This window comes from Equus asinus, chromosome 27 (assembly GCF_041296235.1).
Source record: "Equus asinus isolate D_3611 breed Donkey chromosome 27, EquAss-T2T_v2, whole genome shotgun sequence".
Lineage (NCBI taxonomy): Eukaryota > Metazoa > Chordata > Mammalia > Perissodactyla > Equidae > Equus > Equus asinus.
The window spans coordinates 24,618,312-24,641,220 of NC_091816.1; the positions used below are offsets into that span (position 1 = coordinate 24,618,312).

The 22,909-nt window shown below is 42.5% G+C and overlaps 1 protein-coding gene across 10 annotated transcripts in view; it reads left to right on the forward strand.

The window, feature by feature from the left end:
• IRF2 (interferon regulatory factor 2) overlaps positions 1 to 22,909 on the forward strand; it is an 85,218-nt gene that overhangs the window by 41,744 nt on the left and 20,565 nt on the right. For 6 of the 10 annotated variants that reach the window (XM_014839491.3, XM_070499938.1, XM_070499935.1 and 3 more), the window contains 5 exons: positions 5,878 to 5,970; positions 13,700 to 13,799; positions 14,819 to 14,995; positions 15,315 to 15,361; positions 22,514 to 22,631. In XM_014839491.3, the coding sequence (XP_014694977.1) occupies positions 5,884 to 5,970; positions 13,700 to 13,799; positions 14,819 to 14,995; positions 15,315 to 15,361; positions 22,514 to 22,631 (529 nt within the window). In that variant the 5' untranslated portion in view covers positions 5,878 to 5,883. Of the gene's footprint in view, positions 1 to 2,929; positions 3,245 to 5,210; positions 5,525 to 5,877; positions 5,971 to 13,699; positions 13,800 to 14,818; positions 14,996 to 15,314; positions 15,362 to 22,513; positions 22,632 to 22,909 lie in introns of those variants that run through there. The other 4 variants (XM_014839489.3, XM_014839490.3, XM_070499937.1 and 1 more) reach the window with 4 other exon arrangements.

A 22,909-nucleotide genomic window follows, 5' to 3' on the forward strand; every position in this document is an offset into this window, starting at 1 on the left:
TCCAAGTTTCTTAGTTATCCACGGTGAGAGTTGGGTCTGAATTTCCTATTGCACTCTTACCAGAAGCACTCCCCTCTCAGCCAGGGATTTTGTTATCTTAAATCCAGCGGGGATGTTTAGAAGTCTCTAGAACAGAACATTAACATGATTTAAGTGGTATTTCAGGAAGATTAATGAGTCAGTGGTATGCAAAACAGAGACAAGTTGGGAAAGGCTCAGTACATAGAAGAGTTAAGGCCATGATCACTGAGTGCTTCTAAAGTAAGATGAAAGTAAGGTTACGGTTTCTGAGCCTGGGCGTTTCAGATGGACCTGAATGTGTCTTGGCTCCCCTGCTTACCAGCAGATTGCTCTCGAGCAGTTCCCTGACATGTCCTGTCATCTGTAATGTGGGGTAATGAAGTCCCTACCTCCTAGGCTTCTAAGAGTTAAATGAGAAACTCAAAGAAAACCCTGGTTTTAATGCCTGCCATGTGGTAAGTGCTCAGTAAATAGTAGCCATTGCTATTACTATTCCAAGATCTAAACTTCCAAGTTATTGATGTTAATATTCAAGATGCTGTTAATGACACTAATCAGGACCGAAGCATTGTCAGCTTCATGGGGGACATGATTTATGTCCCATGAATCACAGTGAACAGCTTGCATGCCTTTATGCAGCATCCTTGGCGCCAGTAATATTCTAAATACCCACCATGTACTGAATTGATTTATAGCCCGATGCCATGGTTTTGAAGATGATCCCAACCCCAAATCTCAAAGGTCTAACATAGCTGATTTTAGAAAGTTCTTTTTGCCAGGGTCGAGGGTGGATGCTCCATATTTTAGGTTTATAGAACCATAGAATTTTACCATTTCACTTTTAAAAACAACCCAGTGTACAAGAATGGAAACTTACAAAAAAGATAAATCAGATTATGAGCCTTCGTTTTACAAAAGAATTCCTGAAATCATAGATAACCTCAGAAATTGTCTTTTTGAAACCTCTCGTTTTTCTAGATGTTCAAAGTGTGGACCAGAGAGTTTGAGTGATGAGCTCAAGGAGACATGCTGTTAATGGCAAAGTCAGATCTGGAACACAGGTGTCTCGATTTCTGGTGTATTTTGGTTCTCTTGGCAAAAATAGCACCTCTGTGTCTTGTCTATCCAGTTTCATGCCTTCTTCATCTCTGTTCAAGTTTCATGTGTCCTGGGTGTTGGTGACTGTGGGAAACTTGCCTTACAGAAGGAAGACCAATCTATCACCTTGAGTTTCATTGACGAAAGCTAGAAAATCATGCCAAATGAGCGTCTTTTCTCAGTACTCAGTTCTCTGACCCTCTGTGACTGTCATCCTAGCCTTTTAATCTCTGGAAATATAATTTATTTTTAGCCTCAAACTAAATGATGAGTTTCTGGTGCTAGGCTCAATGTAGAATTCCACTTTTGCTTTCTTTCACAGAAGTAAGGATGCATACTCAACCTCTGATCATCTTGAGAAATCTGTGTCAAATGCAGTGTTTTTCTTGTGTGTCCTGTGGCGAGACCACTGGTCATTCATTACCTGTTCAGTTTGTGGGAGGTGGGGCCAGGCCATAAAGTCAAGTAAAAAAGAGGAAGAACCTTCATGTAAAAGGGTTAGCTTTTCGTTGTGTATCATTGGGGATGTCCTAGCTATTTAAAAAAAAAAAACAAAAAGACATAGAACCTGAAATAAGTGAAGCCCTTTATAACAGAGTTTGCCCTACCCTGATAACATACTTGCTATATTTGCTTTTCCCAGAAATCTGCTTATCATTAACACCAGCCCTGATTAAAGATTTAGAAAAATTTTTACATATGTGATTTCCGTAGTATTTGGGCTAGGTACACGATAAGCTTTGAGGTTAGGCTGAGCTGCGTCTTTGGAAGGCACAGTATGTAAATAAGGAGGGACCGACTGGTAGATGAGGCAGCGGAATCTGACACACTGAGACTGATGGGGGAGGGGTGTCTGCAGAATGACCAGACTTTTTCAGGAAGTCACAGAAGAGCCAGGTGACTCGGAAAAATGAAAGTTAATCCAGAGCCTTGCTGCTCAGAGTGTGGACCTAGGAGCTTGTTAATCACGGGGCTCGCCCAGACCTACTGAGTCGAGACTTGTATGCACGTTAAAGTTGGTGACGCACTGGTCTGGGTTTTGTACTCAGCTTTTCCCTTTACTATCAACAGAACGGATCATATCATTCATTTGCATAAATCTTCAGTTTTCTCTTCAGTCTTGGGATGATGGCCAAAATCCTGGGCATGGTTTTCTAGGCCCTGCAGGGTCAGCCTGTCTCTGGCATGCTGCTTGTTGCCGACTGCCTTCTGGCAGCCAGTGTTCCTGCCCCGGCTCTTTTCCAGAGTCTTCTCTTCTTCTCATGGCCTCAGGATGCCTTCCTTCACCTGAGTCTAGGTTGGGGCTGTTTCCTGCCCTCAAAGTACCTTCTGTATTAGTTTCAGGGGCTTAAACAGCAGAAATTTATTCTTTCACGGTTCTGGAGGCTAGAAGTCCAAAATTGAAGCGTTTGTAGGGCTCTTCTTCTCTGAAGCCTCTACAGGAGGGTCATTCTATCTCTCTTCAGCTTCTGGTGGCTCCAGGCACTCCTTGGCTTGTGGCAGCATCACTCCCGTCTCTGCTTCTGTCTGCACATGGCCATCTTCCCATGTCTGTGTCTTCACATGACGCTCCCTCTGTGTGGGGCTATGTCCAAATTTCCCTCTTCTTATAAGAACATTAGGATCCCGGGAGCCTCTAGTCGCAACATTTTCGTCAGTCAATACATAATCTTGTTTCATGTCTGTGTCTGTTTAAAGACTCTTTATCCGAGGTAAACTATTAATTCATTCACATTGAACTCACACTGCCTACCTCACTGTAACTCAGACCTGAACGAAGCTTATCTAACACACGGATTTTCTCCATAAGGCGCATCACAGCCTCCTTGGGCTTTGGAATGCTAGACTGCACTTCAGAGAGACCACTCTTGGGGACCATTTTAAACAGCAAAATCACCAACGGGAAGCGCAAAAATGTGAAAAATTTTGCACTAAATAGACCATAAATAGGACACTTGTTTACAGTGTGAGAGCTGAAATAAGAAGTCAGAATGTCTCGTTGTTCAACCTCAGCTGGGAATGTGTACATTGGACCACTCAGAGTTTTCACCTCTTTCTGTGCCTGCGAATGACCCATGAAAGCATGCTGAGGATGCACCTGGGTGTCACAGATACATTTGAGCAAGTAGGTGATTTTACAAATAGGGAGCCCACAAATAATGAGGGTTGACTCTTATCTCCCCATGGAAGCTTTAAAGACAGAAAGCTTCCTGAAACATTTCAGGTGATCATTTTTTCGAACTGGGTCATTTGTGAAAAAAATATGAGAAGAAATATCATATTATTGTAGTGACAAATTGGGAGTAGGGCCGTTTACACATCCCTGTTGTTTTTTCCTTGTTAAGTTTAGGCAGAGCAGCAATGGTAGTGACCCGTAGCAGTTCTGCCTGTCATGTTGTCCCTGGAGAAGAACTCGTAACTATGTGGCTGCTCCTCCTTCCACCCCTCCCTCTACTTTCTTTACTGCCCTGGACTTAGCTGTCCTCTTTCTGCACCTTGAGAGCTTCCTGAGAGGGAGGATCTGACCGGGTTGGTGATTGCTACCCCATTGCGTAGAGCCCTCACCGTGGCCAGTCACCCAGTGGGGTCTTCCGTGGACAGCTTTCCCCAGCGCTCCCAGAACTCTTCTGTCACTCCTTATCATTCTGTACACAGAACTCTTCATGTCTTAATTCTCTTCCTCCCTGTCTCCTGTTAGACTAGGAGTTTCTTGATGGTGGGGAATGTCTTACTTTTTCCTGTTCCTGGAATATCGTTCTCAATAAATGATCTTTGAACGGGTGGATGAATGAATGAGTGAGTGGAACGACTTGAGAACCACTAAGAGAAACCCTACTGGGGGCTCCCTGTGGCTGTTCCATGTCCTTTTGGACTGTCCTTGAGGGTTCTCATTACTCATCCCAAAGAATGGTGGCCTGAAGCCACCAGATGAGTGGACGGAGCCAACCTGCAGTGGTCACCCCCCTTGGCTGATCTTCAGAACTGGCCTAGTTCTTGTGTTGACCATCTCTTGGGTGGAGGGCAGCATTTGGGCTTTGTAGGATTATGAAAAGACCTATAAGAGGTAGAGTTCCCACTCTCAAAGCACTTAGCTTTGTGTGTTAGGAAGAGAGGGTGTACACAGCTGAAAAGTTCATAGTTAAGGTAAGAGTTAGATAAGAATAAAGACAATATATAACAGTTGCCCAAAGGCAGTGTTTGCTTTTCACATGAGCAGGATAAGATCAGTGAGTATTGTGGGAGTCAGAGGAGGAGGATTCCTTCAGGCTGGAGTGGTCTGGGAAGGCCTTGTGGAGAAGGAGGGTGGAGGCTGGGTCTTGGAAGATGGGTAGGGATTGGTAAGGCCCCGGAAAAGAGAAGCAGAGGGCATGGTATGAGCAAGGAGCAGGAGGCGTCTGCAACAGTGAGTGGATCAGAACTGGGCGAGATGTACAAGGGAAAGGCAGGTCCCAGAATTTAGTTCCAGAATTTAATTAGGCTCTACAGGCAAAGGGTGCTGCCCTAGCTGGTTCATGTAATGATGCTTGCACTCTGGCATGAGCTGGGGGGAGGGCATAGAGGAGAGAGGAAGTCCTTTGCTAGCTGGAAGAGAGAGTTATTGAGACTTCGATCATCTCAGCCCAAATTCATCTGAATAGAATTTTCAGAGTTCATTTTTTGGGGAGGAGATGAGTGAAATAAAGAAGAGACAGCTAGGGGTTGAAAAGAGGATTATGTCACACTGTCCATGAAGTCCTACGGAATGGAAGCTTGAATTGGCGTAATCTTGGCTTTTGAATCCCACATTAAATTTAAATTTACGTGTAAATAGGATGAAGATGAGTGGTAGACAGAGCTCTGTTAGTGCTTCCACTCTGCATATACTTAGGTGGACAAGGGAAAGACCACCTGGAAAGGTTTCAGAAGGAGGGGAGAGAGGCATTGTGTGTGCTGGTAGATGAAAGGTGTTTAGAGCATGAAACGATTTTCAGAGGGAAAGTAAGTTACAGGCAGAGGGAGGATGATGTGAGGTCAGAGGGGGAGGGTGGCAGGGAAGAAGGATCCTTGAGGGAGTGAAGAGAATGCATTAACATAAAAGCAAAACTGAAACCAGAGCAAGATGCTGCTGCGTTCTGAAGGAGACAGAACGTCAGGAGGGAACAACTCGTTGGTGAAGGACCTTGGAACCAAGTGAACTGATTCCTTTAGAGCTTTCAAGTGCCAATATTGGGGGTTGAAAGCACTTCTATAACCCAGATACCCAAAGGGATTGAGATGGTTATGGTAACTCTTTCCCACAATGGTTTTGCTCTGTCCACCTTGGCTCTTGGAAGGATAATACCCAAAGGTATTTGTAAAATACTGGTCCTGTGAATGCCTGGTACACTGAAGGTGTCTGCTGTAAACACAGCCAGGTTAGGAGAAGGTAAGACGAAGCGTTAGGAAAGGTGACCCGGAGGTGTCTGGGCCCTCTGGCTAGACGAGTTTCTGCGTGTCCAGGCCTCCTGCGTCCATGAGACCCTCTTAGCTGAGAGCAGGCTTGGCCTGTACCAATGCCCCACCGAGACAGCCTCTCAGGATGAGCAGAGTGCTCAAGAGGGGGCAGGTGGCTCTAGGGCAAAGGCCCTCAGTACGCTGCCTTAGCTCTCCAATCCTTAGCTCTGGGGTTTGGGGGACAGGGATAAAAGAAGAGGCTGGGGCTGGGGTGCACAACTTTATAGTGCAGACATGACAGTCAGCAGCACAAATGCCTCATGTTGTGTTTCTCTTCTGCAAAAGGGTACCATGCCGGTGGAAAGGATGCGGATGCGGCCATGGCTGGAGGAACAGATAAACTCAAATACGATACCAGGGCTAAAGTGGCTTAACAAGGTAAGTGCATTGGGTGCCTGTGTGTGTGTATGGGTGTGTGTGTGTGAGACAGAGAGAGAGAGAGAGAAAGAGAGAGAGAGAGAGAGCGCGAGTTCGAGAGATCCTTATTAAAAACACGTGCATGTGGACCCCCAAAAGTAAAATTGTTCTTTGTGTCCAAAATCTTATGCTTATTAATTATAAAACTCAACTGACCAAAAATGATCATAAAACTGTCAAGTTATCATATAAAGAAGGCTTTTATCATCTTCTCAGACTGGAGCCTCACCCCCGAGTTGACGCTCTCAGTTCCCCTTTGGTATTGGCGTGACTGTTGATGGGGAGCTTCTCGCTGTTTTTCTTGAATGAGTCCTCCCTCTTCCAGCGCTGACACCTTCCTTGCTTCTCCTGGCTTTCTCGGATTAGAGGACTTGAAACTCTAGGGCTTTCTGTTGAGAATGGAGCATGTTGATTTTCTTTTCAGTATTCTCTATGTAAAGAAAACTTTTGTTTTCGTCTTTAAAAAATGCCTTCTCTTTATCTTTATTGTGGAACCCTGTTTGTGTGCCTACTCGTCCTAAAAGAGAAGAATCTATCATTTACAAACAGCCCCCTCCTGCCCCCATCTGTACGTAAATGCTCTCTTACTTTATCAACCCCTAAACTCTCAATTTAATCAATCTTGCCTGTTAAGGGTGAATCAGAAAGATAGTGTCTATAAAAATAAAGAGCCCCTGAAATAGATAGTTATAATCTAGGAAAGCAACTATATATAATATATCATGCTTTCTTTAAGAGGGCCCAAGAGAGAGCTTCCTCTCCCACTACCAGGAATATTGCAATTCTTCTGAGCAATTTCCTTTTCCTCTTCTACCCCCTTCCTCATTTTCAGTCTTAAGGACACGATGAATAATTTAGCGGGTCAGGCTTTATCTTTGTATCACGTTCTTGAGAGTTTAGTGCCAGATTGTGGCCCGCTTCTAACAAGTGTACAGAATATTGCAGCGTTATTTTTTTTATATTATATATCACTCCTGGCTTCCTTTTATCTTTTCAGATATCTCTCAGATCTTACTTATTTTTGTTCTTTTTCCTTCATCCACTTATTTTTAAATTAATGGTATTTTATTTGAATGTATCTGTTTAAGTGATTCCTTTCTGAAACAAAGTGGGGTGTGAAGTAAATAGAAATAAATAAACCGTATGCTCGTTTCGTGTGACTTGTCGTGTATCTTAAGGTCTTATAGCAAACAATGTTTTTTTCTAGGCTTGCTATATCTACAGTATTTTGGATTTGTATCCTGAGGGGGCTTTGTAATTAACCTCTTCCGAAGAAATAAACAAGAAATCAGGTTGCACCTTTGCCTGCTGGGCTTCCAGGGACGCATGTGGAGATTTAAGAAAGGGGAGATGATAGTCAAGGAGAGTTGACAACACATAGGGTACTCGATAACAATGATAATCATCATAATAAAACTAACATATATTAAGAGCCAGGCACTCCTCTAAGCAAGATACATGCATTAACTCACACAATCCCCCCATGGGGTAGATACTCTTATTTTTTCCATTTTACAAACGAGAAAACCGAGGCACAGAAAAGTTAAGTAGGATTATATTTTGAAGAACAAGATAACATTGCCTATATTGATTTAGAGTGTGAAATTAAAGCAGGTGTTCCTGAATTCTGAAGAGAAGTAAGTTGTTTGTTTTTTCCTTTCCTTTTTTAAAAAACGCATCTACCCTTTTCGGCTGGCTTGATGCTGGGGCAAACTTAGAATGTCATCGTGTCTCCTGTTCCCAGCAGACACTTGACATTGCTGCAGTCCATTGTCCTCTCTAGTGGGTTGAACTGTGGTCACCCAAAAGATACGTCCACGTGGTAAGCCCCGGTACCTGTAGGTGTGACCTTATTTGGAAAAGGGGTCTTGGCAGGTGTAATTAAGTTAAGGATCTCAAGATGAGATCATCCTAGATTATCCAGCTGGGCCAAGCCAATGACAAGTGTCCTTATAAGAGACAGAGGAAAAGAGACACACACAGAGGAGGAGGCCATGAGAAGGAGAAGGCAGAGATTGGATGCTGCTGCTGTAAGCCACAGAATGGCTGGAATACCAGTAGCTGGAAGAGGCAAGGAAGATTCTCCTTAGAGCCTTTGCAGGGAACACAGCCCTGCTGATTTTGGATTTCTGGCCTCCAGAACTGGGATAGAAGAAATTTCTGTGGTTGTATGCTGCCCAGTCTGTGGCAATTTGTCATAATAGCCCTGGGAAACTAATGTACCCTCTTAGGGTTGTTTCCTTACTGCGACTCTCCATTGAAACACCTTTCTTCCATCCACTCTCTCCATGTTTTTCTGAAAGTAAATGGATTCCTCTTTGTGCAGCTGAAAACTTAGCTCGTCTCAGGTGGCCCTTACTACTGAACTTCACTCAACTGGCTCTTGGCTCATGAGTTCTCTTCCATAGCAGAGAGGGCAAGGAGACCCTTCCGCCATCTTGTCTGGCTCCTCTCCTAGCACTGGGCATGAGCCAGGCTAAAGGAAAAAGAACGTGCATGTGGCTGCAGAAAATGGCGCCTCTCAGGACAACACTGGCACAGGAGTCCGTGGGCTGCCTGAGGGGCCTGGTCAAGCAGGCCTCTGACTGGGGCTGGCCAGAGTGGGCATGTGGCCGTGTTTGTGATGTGGGCAGTGCTGTTACTGTCACTGGAGACCTCAGATGGGGTCGGGACCTTTTTTCACCATACCTATACCCCTGCAGGGCATCTTTTTAGAGGTTTCTGCTAACTCGGGCCTAGTGGCATTCATCTGTTCATGTATATACTTAACTGAGACTCTAATATTATTTCCTTCCCGTTCATAAGCATTTTGCCTAAGAATCCTTGTTGGTATTTTGGGTGGTTTGAGATCATTCTAGAATCTCTTCTCCCGCTGAAGACTGTTGTAACTCCTAGAAAATGGGAACCGTCCATGTGGTTTTGCCTTATGCCTTAGTTGTGTTCAGGATGTGTTGGTATTTAGGGTGAAGTGCTCCAGACTGGAAGCCCCCTGAGGGCAGGTGCCATGGCGTCTTGATGGTTACTGCACACTCGGTGCCAGGCCTGTTGCCTGACACTTACAAGATACTCGGTTAATATTGTTCTGTGAATAAATGGGTGAATGATGCATACTTGAAGAGGAGCAGCATTGGCAGCTGTGTTTTTGTTCTGTTAAGACTTATGAACACTGAGTTGGCAGTTGTGATATATCTCATCAAAGGGATGGTGCATCAAACCCGGTCCCTTCTTAGTAAGAGACAAATAGGTGGTTAATTAATGCCTTAAATATATTTCCATCTCCTATTTTGAGTAAATTTGGAGGAGAGTGGTGATGAAATGGGTCCTTTGGATTCCTCTGAAGGAGCAGTGAGGAAGTCTGGCAAAGCAGCATTATAACCAGCTCATGAATGGGGCCTTGGCCTGGGCCAGTTACTTTATGAGTATTTGCAAACATACATAGTGTGTTAGAATAGCCTAATGACTAGAAAGAATAGTACAGCAAATTTCCATCTAGATTTAAAATTCACATCTAGATTTAACAGTTGTTAACATCTTTTTAAGTCCATACGTGTGTGTGTGTGGTATTTTAAAGCAACTCCCTAACAGTGTACATCTCTAAGACTTAAGAACATTTTGTTATATATTCACAATATTGTTATCAATTGGAAAAAAAATCATAATTTGTCAATATCACTGCGCCGTTCACAATCAAAATGCTGTGAGTGTTCCCCAAATATCTTTTTACAGTTGATTTGTTCACTCAGAATCCAGAGAGGGTCCACAGGTTGGCTTGCTTCTTCTGACTTGACGTCTCTCCTGATTGTGAACAGAAGCCCTTCCTTTTATTTCCTTTTTGCCACTGACTTGCTGAAGAAACCAGCTCAGTTCTGGACCTGTCCACGTGCTTGCTTGTGGTTTCCCTGGGCCATTTCTTGAAGAAGGGAGCCACATCCGGGTTCATCGTTTCTCTTGGAGCTCCGATTGATTCCCACTCTGTTTATTGATGTTCTTATTTCACGTTGGAGACCTGCCTGGACCCAGTTGCCAAGGCCATTCCTTGAGCACAGGAGATCATCAGGTAGTTCCAGACCTTTACTTTCTCTTCACTTTGAAAGCAAGCTTGTGCTTGTGTAAATGTCAAGCCATCTCGGAACAGAGTAAGGAGCCCAAACAAAAATAACAAAATTGAATTGGAACATCTTATAAATATTGGGAGAGAGAAAGAGGCAGAGGGAGAGAAGAGAGATGCTCAAGATAAGCTTCAATGTTCCTCTCAACCTGAGCAAAGCTTCCCTTTCCTGCCCTGAGAGGGGCTGAGTTCTATATATATTTGTACACATGAGTGGACTCTGGTACATGCGGCCCTTCCATACACAATGTGTAGAGCCACTGCGTGTGTGGACTGGGCACTCAGGGCTTCTGATGGCGCATGCAGATGTCACAGAGTCTACTCAGACACAGAACAACACCATCAACGTCCCATAGAACTCAATGATGTATGACCAGAATGTTTACTGGTCAGAATGTCTTTCAATTTTAAAATGAATTTCATCTTCTTTACCTTTCATCATGGTCTTTTTAAAAAAGATATGTGATGCGTTTATTTGTATTTCTTTCTTTCTTTTTTTTTTTTGAGGAAGATTAGCCCTGAGCTAACGTCTGCTGCCAATCCTCCTCTTTTTTGCTGAGGAAAACTGGCCCTGAGCTAACATCCATGCCCATCTTCCTCTACTTTATATGTGGGACGCCTGCCACAGCTTGGCTTGATGAGCAGTGCGTAGGTCCACACCTGGATCCGAGCCGGTGAACACTAGCCGCCGAAGCAGAATGTGCGACGTTAACTGCTGCGCTACCAGGCTGGCCCCCTGTATTTCCTGTTTTTTTTTTGCAATATGAAAAGCTAGTTAAAAGTTACATGTAGCTTTTTTTTTCAATTTACCATTTTACCATTTTAAAGTGTACAATTCAGTGGCATTAAGTACATTCACAATATTATGCAACCATCACCATTATCTAATTCCAAATTTTTTCATCACCTCAAAAGGAAACACTTACCCATGGAGCAGCCACTCCCTATTTCCTCTTCCCCTCATTCATGGCAACCACTAACCTGCTTGCTGTCTCTATGAATTTGCCTTTTCTGGATATTTCATATAAATGGAATTATTCAACATGTGGCCTTTTGTGTAAGGCTTCTTTCACTTAACATAATGTTTTCAAGCTTCATCCGTGTTGTAGCACATACTGCATTCCTTTTTGTAGCTGAATAATACTCCATTTTATGCATATACAACATTTTCTTTATCCATTCATCAATTGATGGACATTTGGGTTCTAACTTTTGGCTCTTGTGAGTAGTGTTGCTATGAGTATTCACGTACAACTATTTGTTTGAATACCTGTTTGTAATTCTTTGGGTACATATCCAGGAGTGAAATTACTGGACCGTGTGGGAATTCTGTGTTTAACTTTTTGAGGAACGGCCAAACTGTTTTCCACAGCAGCTACTCCATTTTGCATTCCCACCAGCAATGTGTGAGGGTTCCAGTTTCTCCACATCTTTACCAACACTTATTATTTTCTATTTTTATTTTTTTATTTTAGCCATCCTAGTGGGTCTGAAATGGTATCTCATTGTTGGTTTGATTTGCGTTTCCCTAATGGTTAGTGATATCGAGCATCTTTTCATGTGCTATTGACCATTTATTTATCTTCTTTGGAGAAAGGTCTGTTCAGGTCCTTTGCCCGTTTCAAGAGGATCCACAGTGCAAAATTGCTGGATTCAGTCATTATGCTTGTGGTTTCATGATTTTGGCATGGTTTCTGTGAGACCAGGTTTGGTAGTGTGTGTGTGGGCGGGGGGGGGGGGGGGGGGTGGTGGTTGGGAACACATGCGCACGCGTGCATGTGTGCTCTTGCAAATGCTTGAAAAGACCTTCTTATCAGAATCAACTTTATGTCTTGTGAGATAGATTTCACCCCAAACTCCTTTGACCTAGAAATAAGTACAATAGCAAATTATTGAAAGATCTGTATCTTTAAGCATAAACCTTTAGATTCTGCCTGTGCACTTCAGGAAAAGTTCTTTCAGCGGAATAAATTCATTTTCATGTGAACATCAAAAACTGCATTAAGTGCTTTTGCTCTCTGATTTTCATCTGCATTAAAAAATAAAATTTTACTCAGTCCCTTTGTGATGACTGCCGTTTTGAAAATGACTCACCTGAAACCGTGCGCTCTCGGCGGATGATGCAGAAGGAACGAGGAGGGGTTTGTGAAAGTCTCTTGCTTTCAGTTCTTCTTAGTTAACTGAGTTTTAAATGCAGTAGAATTTTCCCATTAACAGTTTTTGGGGAACTCTCAAATGCTCTGAAATATGTTTAGTTCAGGCTTTGTAATTGGTTCTGTAGAGAGGCACGGAGCCCCCTTTTGGGTCAATTGGGACCGTTTATATGTTTCATTGTGTAAGACCAAAGTGGTGAAAAATCCCTACTGGCATTTTCTTTCCTTCCCCAGTGTATTGTGCAGGGACCCTATACCTGGAAATTACCAGAACTACCTTGAGAGTTTCCTGGCCTTTAATCTCCACAGAATCCAGGTCAACAGACCTGTCGTAGGATGGCAAAACCTCTAAATCGACACGCTAGGGGACAATGTGTGGTGTGATTAAGTGATTGAATATGGGATCACATGACCACGGTTTTGAATTTAGGCGCTTATTACCATAAATTCCTTGGCTAAATAATTTAATTTTGTGTCTCAGTTTCCTCCACTGTAAAGCGGAAATAATGACATATCCGTAACTCATTAGGTTGTTGCACAAAACAAAACTGAGACCATGTGAACATGTGTAGTCAAATATAAAGTGCCACGGGAGCGTAGCAACTGCTGGCGTTGCCAGGAGAGCTGGTCGAACCAGGTTTCACATATGTAGTTTTACTATGAGTGTGATTTTGTTTCCAAAGCACTAGTTTCCGATCATGCGTTTGCCAGGGTCGATTTAAGCAATTTTGAGTTACCTCCTGGGCTGTAAGAGAGATGGAAAGTCTGGTATAAGAAGAATTGTATTGAGGGACTTTTCTCCAAAAAAGGAGTATTATTTCCATGTACTCAATACATCTTTGTTTGTACTTCTTGCTATTCAGGGCGGTAGACACATAGGAGTTAGAGCGTTAGACAGAATCTTCTATTTCTGTTGGCTACACAAGCAGATTGAGATATTTGGTCTCTGTGGCAGTGGCCTCAGATACCCCCTGATGTCCCTTTAGCAGCACAAATGGATGTTACTTTGGAAAGTTGCCTAATTTTTGATTTACTGGAGGCAGCTGGAGTTCCTCTTTACCAAATGATGGAAATAAGCGATAAGACTAAGCATTAGAAGTTTCAGTAAGTGGCCAGTTATCTGGGGTCCTAGAACAGAGAAGTGACATAGATAACAGAACACGTTGGCATATCCCAAATCATCAGCTTTGACCTTGGAATATATTCCTCTTGTCCAGACTCCGCATGACGCTGAATCTTACCTGGGTAGACTGTAGGATTTGGGGCCCAGTGGGGAAGTGGGTTTGGTTTACAATAGATTTTACTGTAGACACTCAACAAACCCAGTGATACTCGGTGGGGAATCTTACCAGCTAGAACTTAAGAACCCTCCACAATGGTGGCCTGACACCCATGGCTGCAGTTCTTATTTACTTTTTTTTTTTTCCAGGAGAAGAAGATTTTTCAGATCCCCTGGATGCATGCAGCTAGACATGGGTGGGATGTGGAGAAGGATGCCCCACTCTTTAGAAACTGGGCAATCCATACAGGTATTGAAACCCTTGTGTTGATTGTCGAGGCAGGTACTATTGGATTTTGTTGTTGTTTTCATTCCTTCTTTTTTTAAATTGAGGTGGAATTGACAAATAAACTTGTAAGATATTTAAAGCGTATAACATGATGATCTGATGAACGTAAACATGGATCCCGCCCCCCACATTGAGTTAATTCACAAGTCCGTCACCTCACATTTCGCTTTTTGTTTGGTGAGAAGATTTAAATTGTACTCTCTTAGGAAATTTCAATTATGCAATACCCTGTTAACTATTGTTTATTTTTGTTTTCACTACATATATAAAATCTCCTGGCTTATGCCCTTGTGAAGATAGCTTTGAAAAACCTGTGACTTGTCCCCAGGCACATCCAGGATGCGTGGGGTACACACTTCATCACTCAGAAGAGATGCTCCACCTATGCCACAGAAACTTAGTCCTTAAATTTCCTGCAGATGTGGTATTCTGATTAAGTTTCCCATGTGTGTACCAGGGGAATATAGAATTTATTTGTTCTGGAGCTATAAATTTGGGTTGAATTTATCTCCTCAAAAGGTAGTAAATAATATATTTATTGAGAACAGAATGTAAATAGGGAGCTATTTACAGCAATGGACTTTTTACTGAATATTTGAGAGTCAGACAAAAAAGAGAGACTTGAGTCACCTGTGCCTGTCAGCCTCCCGGTCTCCTGGGCTTCTCTGTTACTTAACATTGATTCTCCATTCTTCTACCATGATTAGTTTTCTCTCAAGATGTTTGGTAGAGCCAGAGTGACCAGCCTGCCCCAGTTTTCCCAGGACTGTCCAGGTTTTAAAACAAAAATTCCCACATCTCCAAAACCTTCTCAGTCCCAGGAAGCCAGGACGCTTGGTCCCTGCAGGTGTAGCCTGGAATTCAGAAAGGGTTCTTGGCACCCCCTGGCCAGCAATCCTGTGTTTCCAGACATGTATACCCAGTATCGAGTGTTTTTCCCTCTTTTCCCTAACCTTAATTCTTTTGGCTATTTTTATTAGGAAAGCATCAACCGGGAGTAGATAAACCTGACCCAAAAACATGGAAGGCGAATTTTCGATGTGCCATGAACTCCTTGCCTGATATTGAAGAAGTCAAGGACAGAAGTATAAAGAAGGGAAACAATGCCTTCAGGGTGTACCGGATGCTGCCCTTATCTGAGCGACCTTCTAAGAAAGGTAGACCAAGATGTTTACTGACTAAACTGTGCTCACTCGGTATATACTACAGTGCCTTTCCCATTTCTTTATTTCCACATCTGTAGTCACACCAAGGATAGAACATCTGCTCACACTGTGGATGATCATTCTGCTTTACCTGGTTGGGGAAAATGAATCTCAGGTCCCCAAAGGCATTAGAAGAAGCATTTGGAGTTTTGACCACATACAGATTAAAGCAACAGGTTCATTGAGATTTTCAGAAAAAATGTAACGTAGGGAAACTGTTTCTCTGTATGGTCCTCATGAATTAATCCAGAACTATTTTTTCTTGCCACAGGAAAGAAACCAAAGACAGAAAAAGAAGACAGAGTTAAGCACATCAAGGTAATCTTTGGTTGTTCAGAGAGAAAGCCAGAGTTTTGACCATATTAATGATTCATATTCTGTCTCGTAAAAACAAGTAATGTGAGCTCTGCGAAGTATTTAATCTTTCTTCTTCTGCTATTGTGTTTTATGTGCTTTACATGTCTCCTCTTTGGCATGTACCCGCTTGCAGACTCAAGTACACATAGCCCCTGCTTCATCCAATTTCACTGAGCAATTTATGAATGAAGTCACAAGTTCACACCGAGCTTGACAGTCTCAGGCCTCCATCTGGTCCCCACAACTATTGCCAGCTGGTCACTTAGTTCCAGCTAAGCTCCAGCAACCAGCTACTATCTGATAACATTAAGTGTATTTTCAGGCTATTAAATATATTTTGAAGTATGTTACATATTATGTACTTAGATTAAAATGTTTTACCTATATTTTATATATGTATTCCATGACAGGCCATTAGGTTGGGGACACAGTGGTCAGTTCAAGCACTTTATTAGTATGGTTCTCAGTAGTTTTTTTGTGCTCTGCTATACATAACTCCCAAAGGTTTCCCATAGGGATGAGTGTGTGTGTGTGCACGCATGTGTTTTGTGTGTGTGTGTGTGTGAGCTTTTCAGTAGGTTGTATAGTCTGAATCCCCTGCCATGTGAGGATCTTTGTGTATAGATTGGGTTACCCTTGTTAAATAGCCAGAGAATAGCCAGATAATCCTGTGCAAAATTGAGGATAAGCTTCAGTTGCCAAGCAAAGAACAGACACGATAGTCTCAGACTCGTAAAACCATCAGAGAGAAGATTGTCTTAAGGTTTACCGAGGTCTGTTTGCAGATGAAGAAACTGAAGCCAAGGTCACATGGTTATTTAGAACTGAACTTAAAGGAGATGCCAAGTATTCTGATTTCTAATCTAGAGTAACTGTTGAAGCAAAAACAAAACTGTCCAGACAGCACAATGTTTAAAAACAAGCCAGTTAGTCAAAATAGTTGGAAAAAATACAGCGAAATTTACTTCAGATGTAAGGTTAGACTTGTGATGAGGGAACACTTAGATAAATTGGTAAAGTCTCAGACATATTTACCTCAACAGTGGAAAATCAGTATTTTAAGTGGAGTGTTTCAGCAACAATAACCTCCAGTTTCACTTTCAATGTTCTTAGTTTGTGACTTATTTTATATACAGCGTAGTGTTAAGGCCTAATTTTGTTTTAACTTTTTATTGTGGAAAAATTTTATACACACAGGAAGAAGACACATGAGTAAGATTTATTCCATAGACCATTACTCCAATTTCAACATTAATCAGCTCGTGGTCAATTAATTTCATTAGCACCTCCACCCACTTCCTGACATCCAATATGAAATTACAGATATCCAACCAGTTTTGACTTACCAAACACAATTTCATGTGGTTCAGCTCATTATTTTGAAGCAAATTCCAAACGTCCTATCATTTCTTCCATAAATATTTTGTATATATCTTTAAAGATAGGCACTCTTTAAAGATAGCACAATATCATTATTGCATCTAAAAAAATTAACAGTAATTCCTGAGTATCATCAAATATCTGGTCACTGGTCAGATCTCCAGTTGTCTCATAAACATTACAATTTTTGTACAGTCTGTTTACTTGAATCAAGAGCTGTATAAGGTCAATATTGTGTTTTTTGGATATATCTCTTATTTTTTTTATTAAGATTATGATAGTTAACAACCTTGTGAAATTACAGTTGTACATTATTATTAGTCATGTTGTAGGTACACCACTTCACCCTTAGTGCCCTCCCCCGACACCCCCTTTCCCCTGGTAACCACCGATCAGTTCCCTTTGTCTATATGTTAACTACCACCTATGAGTGGAGTCGTACAGAGTTCGTCTTTCTCTGTCTGGCTTATTTCACTCAACATAATACCCTCTCTCTTACTTTTTTTTAATCTATAGGTTTCCCCTACATCACTTTTTAAAAAGTTTATTTTTTCTTGCAATTGAAAAAACTTAGTTGTATGAAATTTCCCACATTTTGGATATTTTTAGGGCCTACATTTTGATTAGTATTGTTTAGGCAGAAAAGTACAGCTTCCCCACAAATATGTGGTAACTTCCCCACAAACAATTTGCTATAATCTTAAGCATGAGTATATTATACAGCATGTGGCTCAGTGCCTGGTACAGAACAGATCATTAACATGTATTGATCACTGAATAGATGCATGAGTATTTGTTGGCTAAATAGATGCATGAATAAATATAATACATGGAGTGGGAGTGTGGGTTTTGACATTAGAATGCAGACTCAATTTCATAATCTCAGTTAATGGAGAGATAAGAATGGAGTAACAGATGTTCACTTTTCAACAGACTTTGCTCAGACATATCCACCATACTCCACTGAACGTCAGGTGCCAATGAGTATCAGACGCACCATTATTGTATGTATCTCTAAGCAAGAAAAACTGATTACAGTGAGACCATGACACATAAATAATTATAAGGCACATCTTATTTCAAGGATGTGGAAATTTGAGGAAATATTCATCTTAGAATTGTTGACACGTGGTGTTCTTGTAAGTAAAGGACATCTTCAGTCACATCAGCAATGGCAATCACATGTCCTCTCCAATGGGCAAGTTATAAAAAGCACAGCCCTGGCTGGGGCTGGCCATATTGGCCCAGGGAAGCAAGAATTTTCCTCTTAGGTGCAATTGTGCGGGTCAAGTTCCAGCCCAGCAAAGTGTATGTTGTGAAATCCTTCTGTGATGAAGATATGGTCAATACCTGAAACTCATCCCTCAGAGGGACGTTATTCTTTCAGCAAAAGGCAGATGGTTCATCAGAAATAAGCACTGCCTAACTTCTGAATTTAAATCTACTTGCATTTGTCCTCCAGTGTAGCAGCAGAGCATAAATAAGGCCAGTGGGCTTCCCACATTCTGTAGCTCATGACTGCTCATGCCATAGTATTCACTTGATGTTTCTGTAGAATGTTTCAGAAGTTAACTCTCCAGATTGTCTGGAATTGTGTAGTTCAAGGACGTTGTCCTTACTGAGCTGTTAATACATGACTTTTTGTTGTATGTGAGAACCCCTCAGCTCTGAATTAATGTGTCCTGTGCGAATATGCAACTGGATGGACTGGGTAGTTTTCTTCCACTGAGAAGAGTTGTCTTGTGTGTAGTAACTAAGGACGAAAATTTGCTGTTGAAACAGGCTCTTCCCAATCTTCATTCACTTCAAGTTGAATTGAAGTTTTAACTAGTGAAGGATGTTTAGAACATGCAAGCCAACTGTCAGCATTTTTCTTGGGTCATTCATGCAATTTATCTCTATGCTGTATGTTCCCTCAGCACATAGCTTCCCTGAGACTGGGAGATGCAAAGCCCACTGGACACACAGTAGGTATAGCAATGCTGCCTCAGTATTCCCTGATGCTCTCTTTGTGAGTATATGCTGCGTACTCAGTGAGCTGTGTTTTACTTGAACTAGGCCTCACCTGTGTGGAGGTAAACAGCTAAGGAAATAAGAAGAAGAAACACAATAGTGAGCAGGACTAGACTGCACGTCATCAGTGCATATGTGTGTTTCAAAAAATGTCACAAGGCAAAGATCAGCTGTCAGCCTGAAAGTTTTGTTAGTGGAGAGACCTAGAGATGCCCTTAAATTTGGCTTCGAGTAGACTGGCTTTGTGTAGATGAGTTATGAGATTTCTGGGGGTGGAGGCTTGGGTTGGGAATAGGAAATGGTATTTTGGCCATTATATTTGGTCTCAAGAGACATCTAGACAAGGGGCTATCTCACAGGGATGAGACAGAATGGCCTTGAGTAGAGGGATGGGTGGTCCTTTGACTCAGGCCTACACCCAAACCACTCCGGCAAGTGTAGCTTTGAGACAACTCAAGGTATATTATTTTAGAGGTCTAAAGCAGGCAGCCCCTGCCCTGAATGCTCTCTTGTGTCAGTTTGCTTTCACCTAAAATCCCTTAAACTGTAGACCAAACCTTGGATTCTGTATTGACAAAATCATTCTTGGGTATAAATATTTGGCAGAGTAAATGCACCATGGAGGATCCTGAACCTAGGCACAATCTTTTTTTGCTTTTCTTGGGGCAAGATGAGAGGATTAGAAACTAAGACTACTTGATTGACACGAGAGCCTATGTGTAAAGTAAGGAAGGGAACAGAAAGACGAGGCTGGTTCCAGATTAACCAGGCCAGGTTATGGTACAGCAGGGCGGGATGGGGCAGGAGTGGGCACCATGGAGGACCAGGAGATGCTGTGGGAAGAGGTCGTTCGTGACCTGCACGATCTCTATGCACAGGTTCCATAGAGAACTGTTCGCCTCTTCTCTTAATTTCGGTTCCTTGCTTTTAAAAAAAGATTTTAGTTTAGGTTTAGATATTCCTATTCTAATCATTTTTTCAAAAATTTCAAGTGAGTATGGTGAAGATCCCAGTTGTTCTGCACCCTAGATGGAAACCTTTCAGGGAGACGCTAGCTGTATTTCGCCATACAGTTTACCATATTGTCCTTCTAGAGTGATGGTACCAATGAGATGGTTTACACTGAAGACTTGGAAATCAACAGGTTATTTCCGAAGTGAGGATGGGAGGAGTAAAACAGGGTTCAGACCAATCTGATGCAGCCTCCATTGGTAGAATACTGTTCCATTATAGAAGGGGTGCAGGATACAAGGTAGGGATGGGGGCAGTAAAATGGTGTTGAAAATAGTTGTGTCTCTATCCCCATTGGAATTAGCATAGGATACAGGGTTTGTTAAGACAGTAAGCGCTGGAATTGCACCCTGCTGCATGACCAGACTCTGAGATAAGTTCTTGTATCTCCTTTGACTAAAAGTAGTGTGATCTCAGAAAATTAATTTAGTCTGAGTCATGGTTTTCGCAAGGGAAAAGTGATAAAAGTATCACTTGCCACTAATTAAACTGTAGATCATGTGAAACAGTTAGATGTCTTCAATTGAGAAATCAGAATAATTTAGGTTTTTAAATATATGCAAGTCTGACTACCTCATTACTTTCATAAGAAACCTAGTAGCAGAATGAGAGAAAAGTAACTTAAGATAAGAAAAGAAACCCATACAATCAAATGTTCTGTAGTTAGTTCCTTTTGAGGGAATTGAGGAAAAGGCAGTGGAATGATGAAATGTGGGGCATGACTGGGGAGAGGGGGATGGGAAGGGGGCCATTGGGGAAGCCAGCAAGAAAGAAGGTGCCATCAGAAAGATCAAGGCTTGCAGCAACGTCAGACAGTTCGTGCTGTCAAGAGGGAGAAGAGTGGCCTTCCTGTTGGATGCCAGAGGATGGGACTGAGGGAAAGGGACATGAGGAACGGTCGTTGGATTTGGGAGAGCAGAGTTTTGTTGGCGACGTTAGATAATAGTGAGCATTTGTTTAGTAATAAGTGCCAGGTGCATATTTATCTTGTTTCGTCTTCACGTCATCCCTGTGACTTGGGTCCCATTACTGTCGTCAGTTTACAGCCATCTGCAGTGCCCTAAGAGAGGCTTAAAGAGGTTAAATAAAGTCATGCAACTAGGGACAGGCTTGCGGCCCAGGGCTGTGTGACTGCAAAGCCGGGCCTGTCTTACCATCCCTGGCAGCCAGGAGCTTGATTCTGCAAGTGGAGTGGCAGCGAGACCAGACTCTAACAAGGGCGTGGTGAGGAGGCCAAGGTGGGGAAGGCAGATGCTAGTTCAGAAGTTTGGCTCTAAAGGAGGAGAAAAGATGGTGACTCAAGTCACAGGCAAGTGAAGTTTTTTTCCAGAAACAACAGATTTCTTTGGAACTTGTAAAGAGGGGAAAATGCAAGATGCTGCAAGAGAAAGGGGTAAAACTTCTGCCCAGTGGGGCTGTCCCAGGCCCTTCCTGTGTTCGCCCTTTGGTGCATCTTGTCAACGCTGCAGTATGGGAGTTTTTAGAACTAAGCTGTACGGTGAAGTGATGTCTTTGAAGTCATGGTTATCAAAGAGGGAGTTTGCCAGGTGGGATCATGAAGAAGGAGGTAATCCCCCCCTCCTTCCCTAAGATTTTTAAGAGGTTCATCATTGATTTCACATAGCACATAAAATAAATTGGTAAGAACACCCTGCATGCCTCAGAGGCGTCCACCACTCTGGATTTTTCAAAGCGCAGTCACATCTGCCTCATGTGGTCTTCTGTTCCCGTCTTGTGTTCTTTCCACTCCTCTTCCCTCCTGTCCATTTTGGTTTTCCCAGGAGGTGTCCTGTGTGGCTTTTTTGTCCGACTCAATTGCTGTCATAGATGCAAATGCAATCTTACCTTGGGGAGATGCTGTCTCATCAAAATGCTCAAAGTCAATATGTACCTCCAGACTGGCTCTCCCAGAGGTTGGCACTCTCAGAGACTGGAGAGTTCTAGTGCACTTGAATAAAGCAGAATCGAGAGCTGTACTAAGGAAAAGGAACTTGTTCTCATTGTTTCATTAGTCCAAACGTGTAGCCTCTCAGACTGCATGGGACATTCAGGCACTCGAAAGGCATTTATGTGAAGCCATGGGTGTGAGGTTGCTTGACTGGACTCCATCAGGAGAGAGAGGCTTCAGCTGTGAGTCTGGCCCATGTTATCGGCCAGGCACCCAGCACAGGATGCTCAAGTGGCCAGAGTCCTGGGCAAACCATATCTGAGAAGAATTCATCCACAACATCCTCTGGGTTCCTGCTCTTGGGCCAATGGTTAAGGCAGAGCTTCTCCTTGGAAATAATTGTAAGAGGGGTGCCATGATTCCTCCCATAGAGGGAAAGCCAAGAGTTGACTCTTGTGAGCACTCCCTCCCTCAGAGAAGGAAGACTTGGAATCTAGGCAGCTCCGCACCTTGATAGACAGTTATGCAGCTCTCCTGAACCCCAAAGCTATTGTCCGCAGGTGTAAGCGTTTCAGAAAGGCAAGCCAGATGTGCTGGTACCGTTTTCTTGAAGGAAAATGAAAGAAAGCAGATACCTAGCAGTATACTCTCTGCAGAAATTGCTTTTTTTAGCTCCTGGCTGTTTTAAAGAAGTAGGAAATGCATTTGGGAGATGAACATGACCCTAGCATTAAAGAAAGTAGACAGAGGGTAGAATTTAAGCTAAGAAAAGGGAGGGAAAAGGAAGTGTTCTCAATTCTTTTTTCTTTTCTTCTTCCTAGCAAGAACCAGTTGAGTCATCTTTGGGGCTTAGTAATGGAGTAAGTGATCTTTCTCCTGAGTATGCGGTCCTGACTTCAGCTATAAAAAATGAAGTGGATAGTACGGTGAACATCATAGGTAAACTGTTTTGACGTCTCATTTCTTATACACATGAGGAGCCCCCTGTGGTCGAAAATCTGTAAAACATGGTCTGAAATAACAGTCAGTGGGAGGAGGTCTTGGAACCATCTCAAAATGCAAGTTCCAGCTCCCAGATCTTAGGGCTGAAAAATAAAGACCTTTGAAGATCAGATAAAGGAACTTTAGTTGGGTCAGCCTCAAGAAAAGTGACTTCTCAGGGGAGTCCAAATAGATGAAAAAAATTTTTTCCCCCAGTGACTAATGATTAGTGGTTC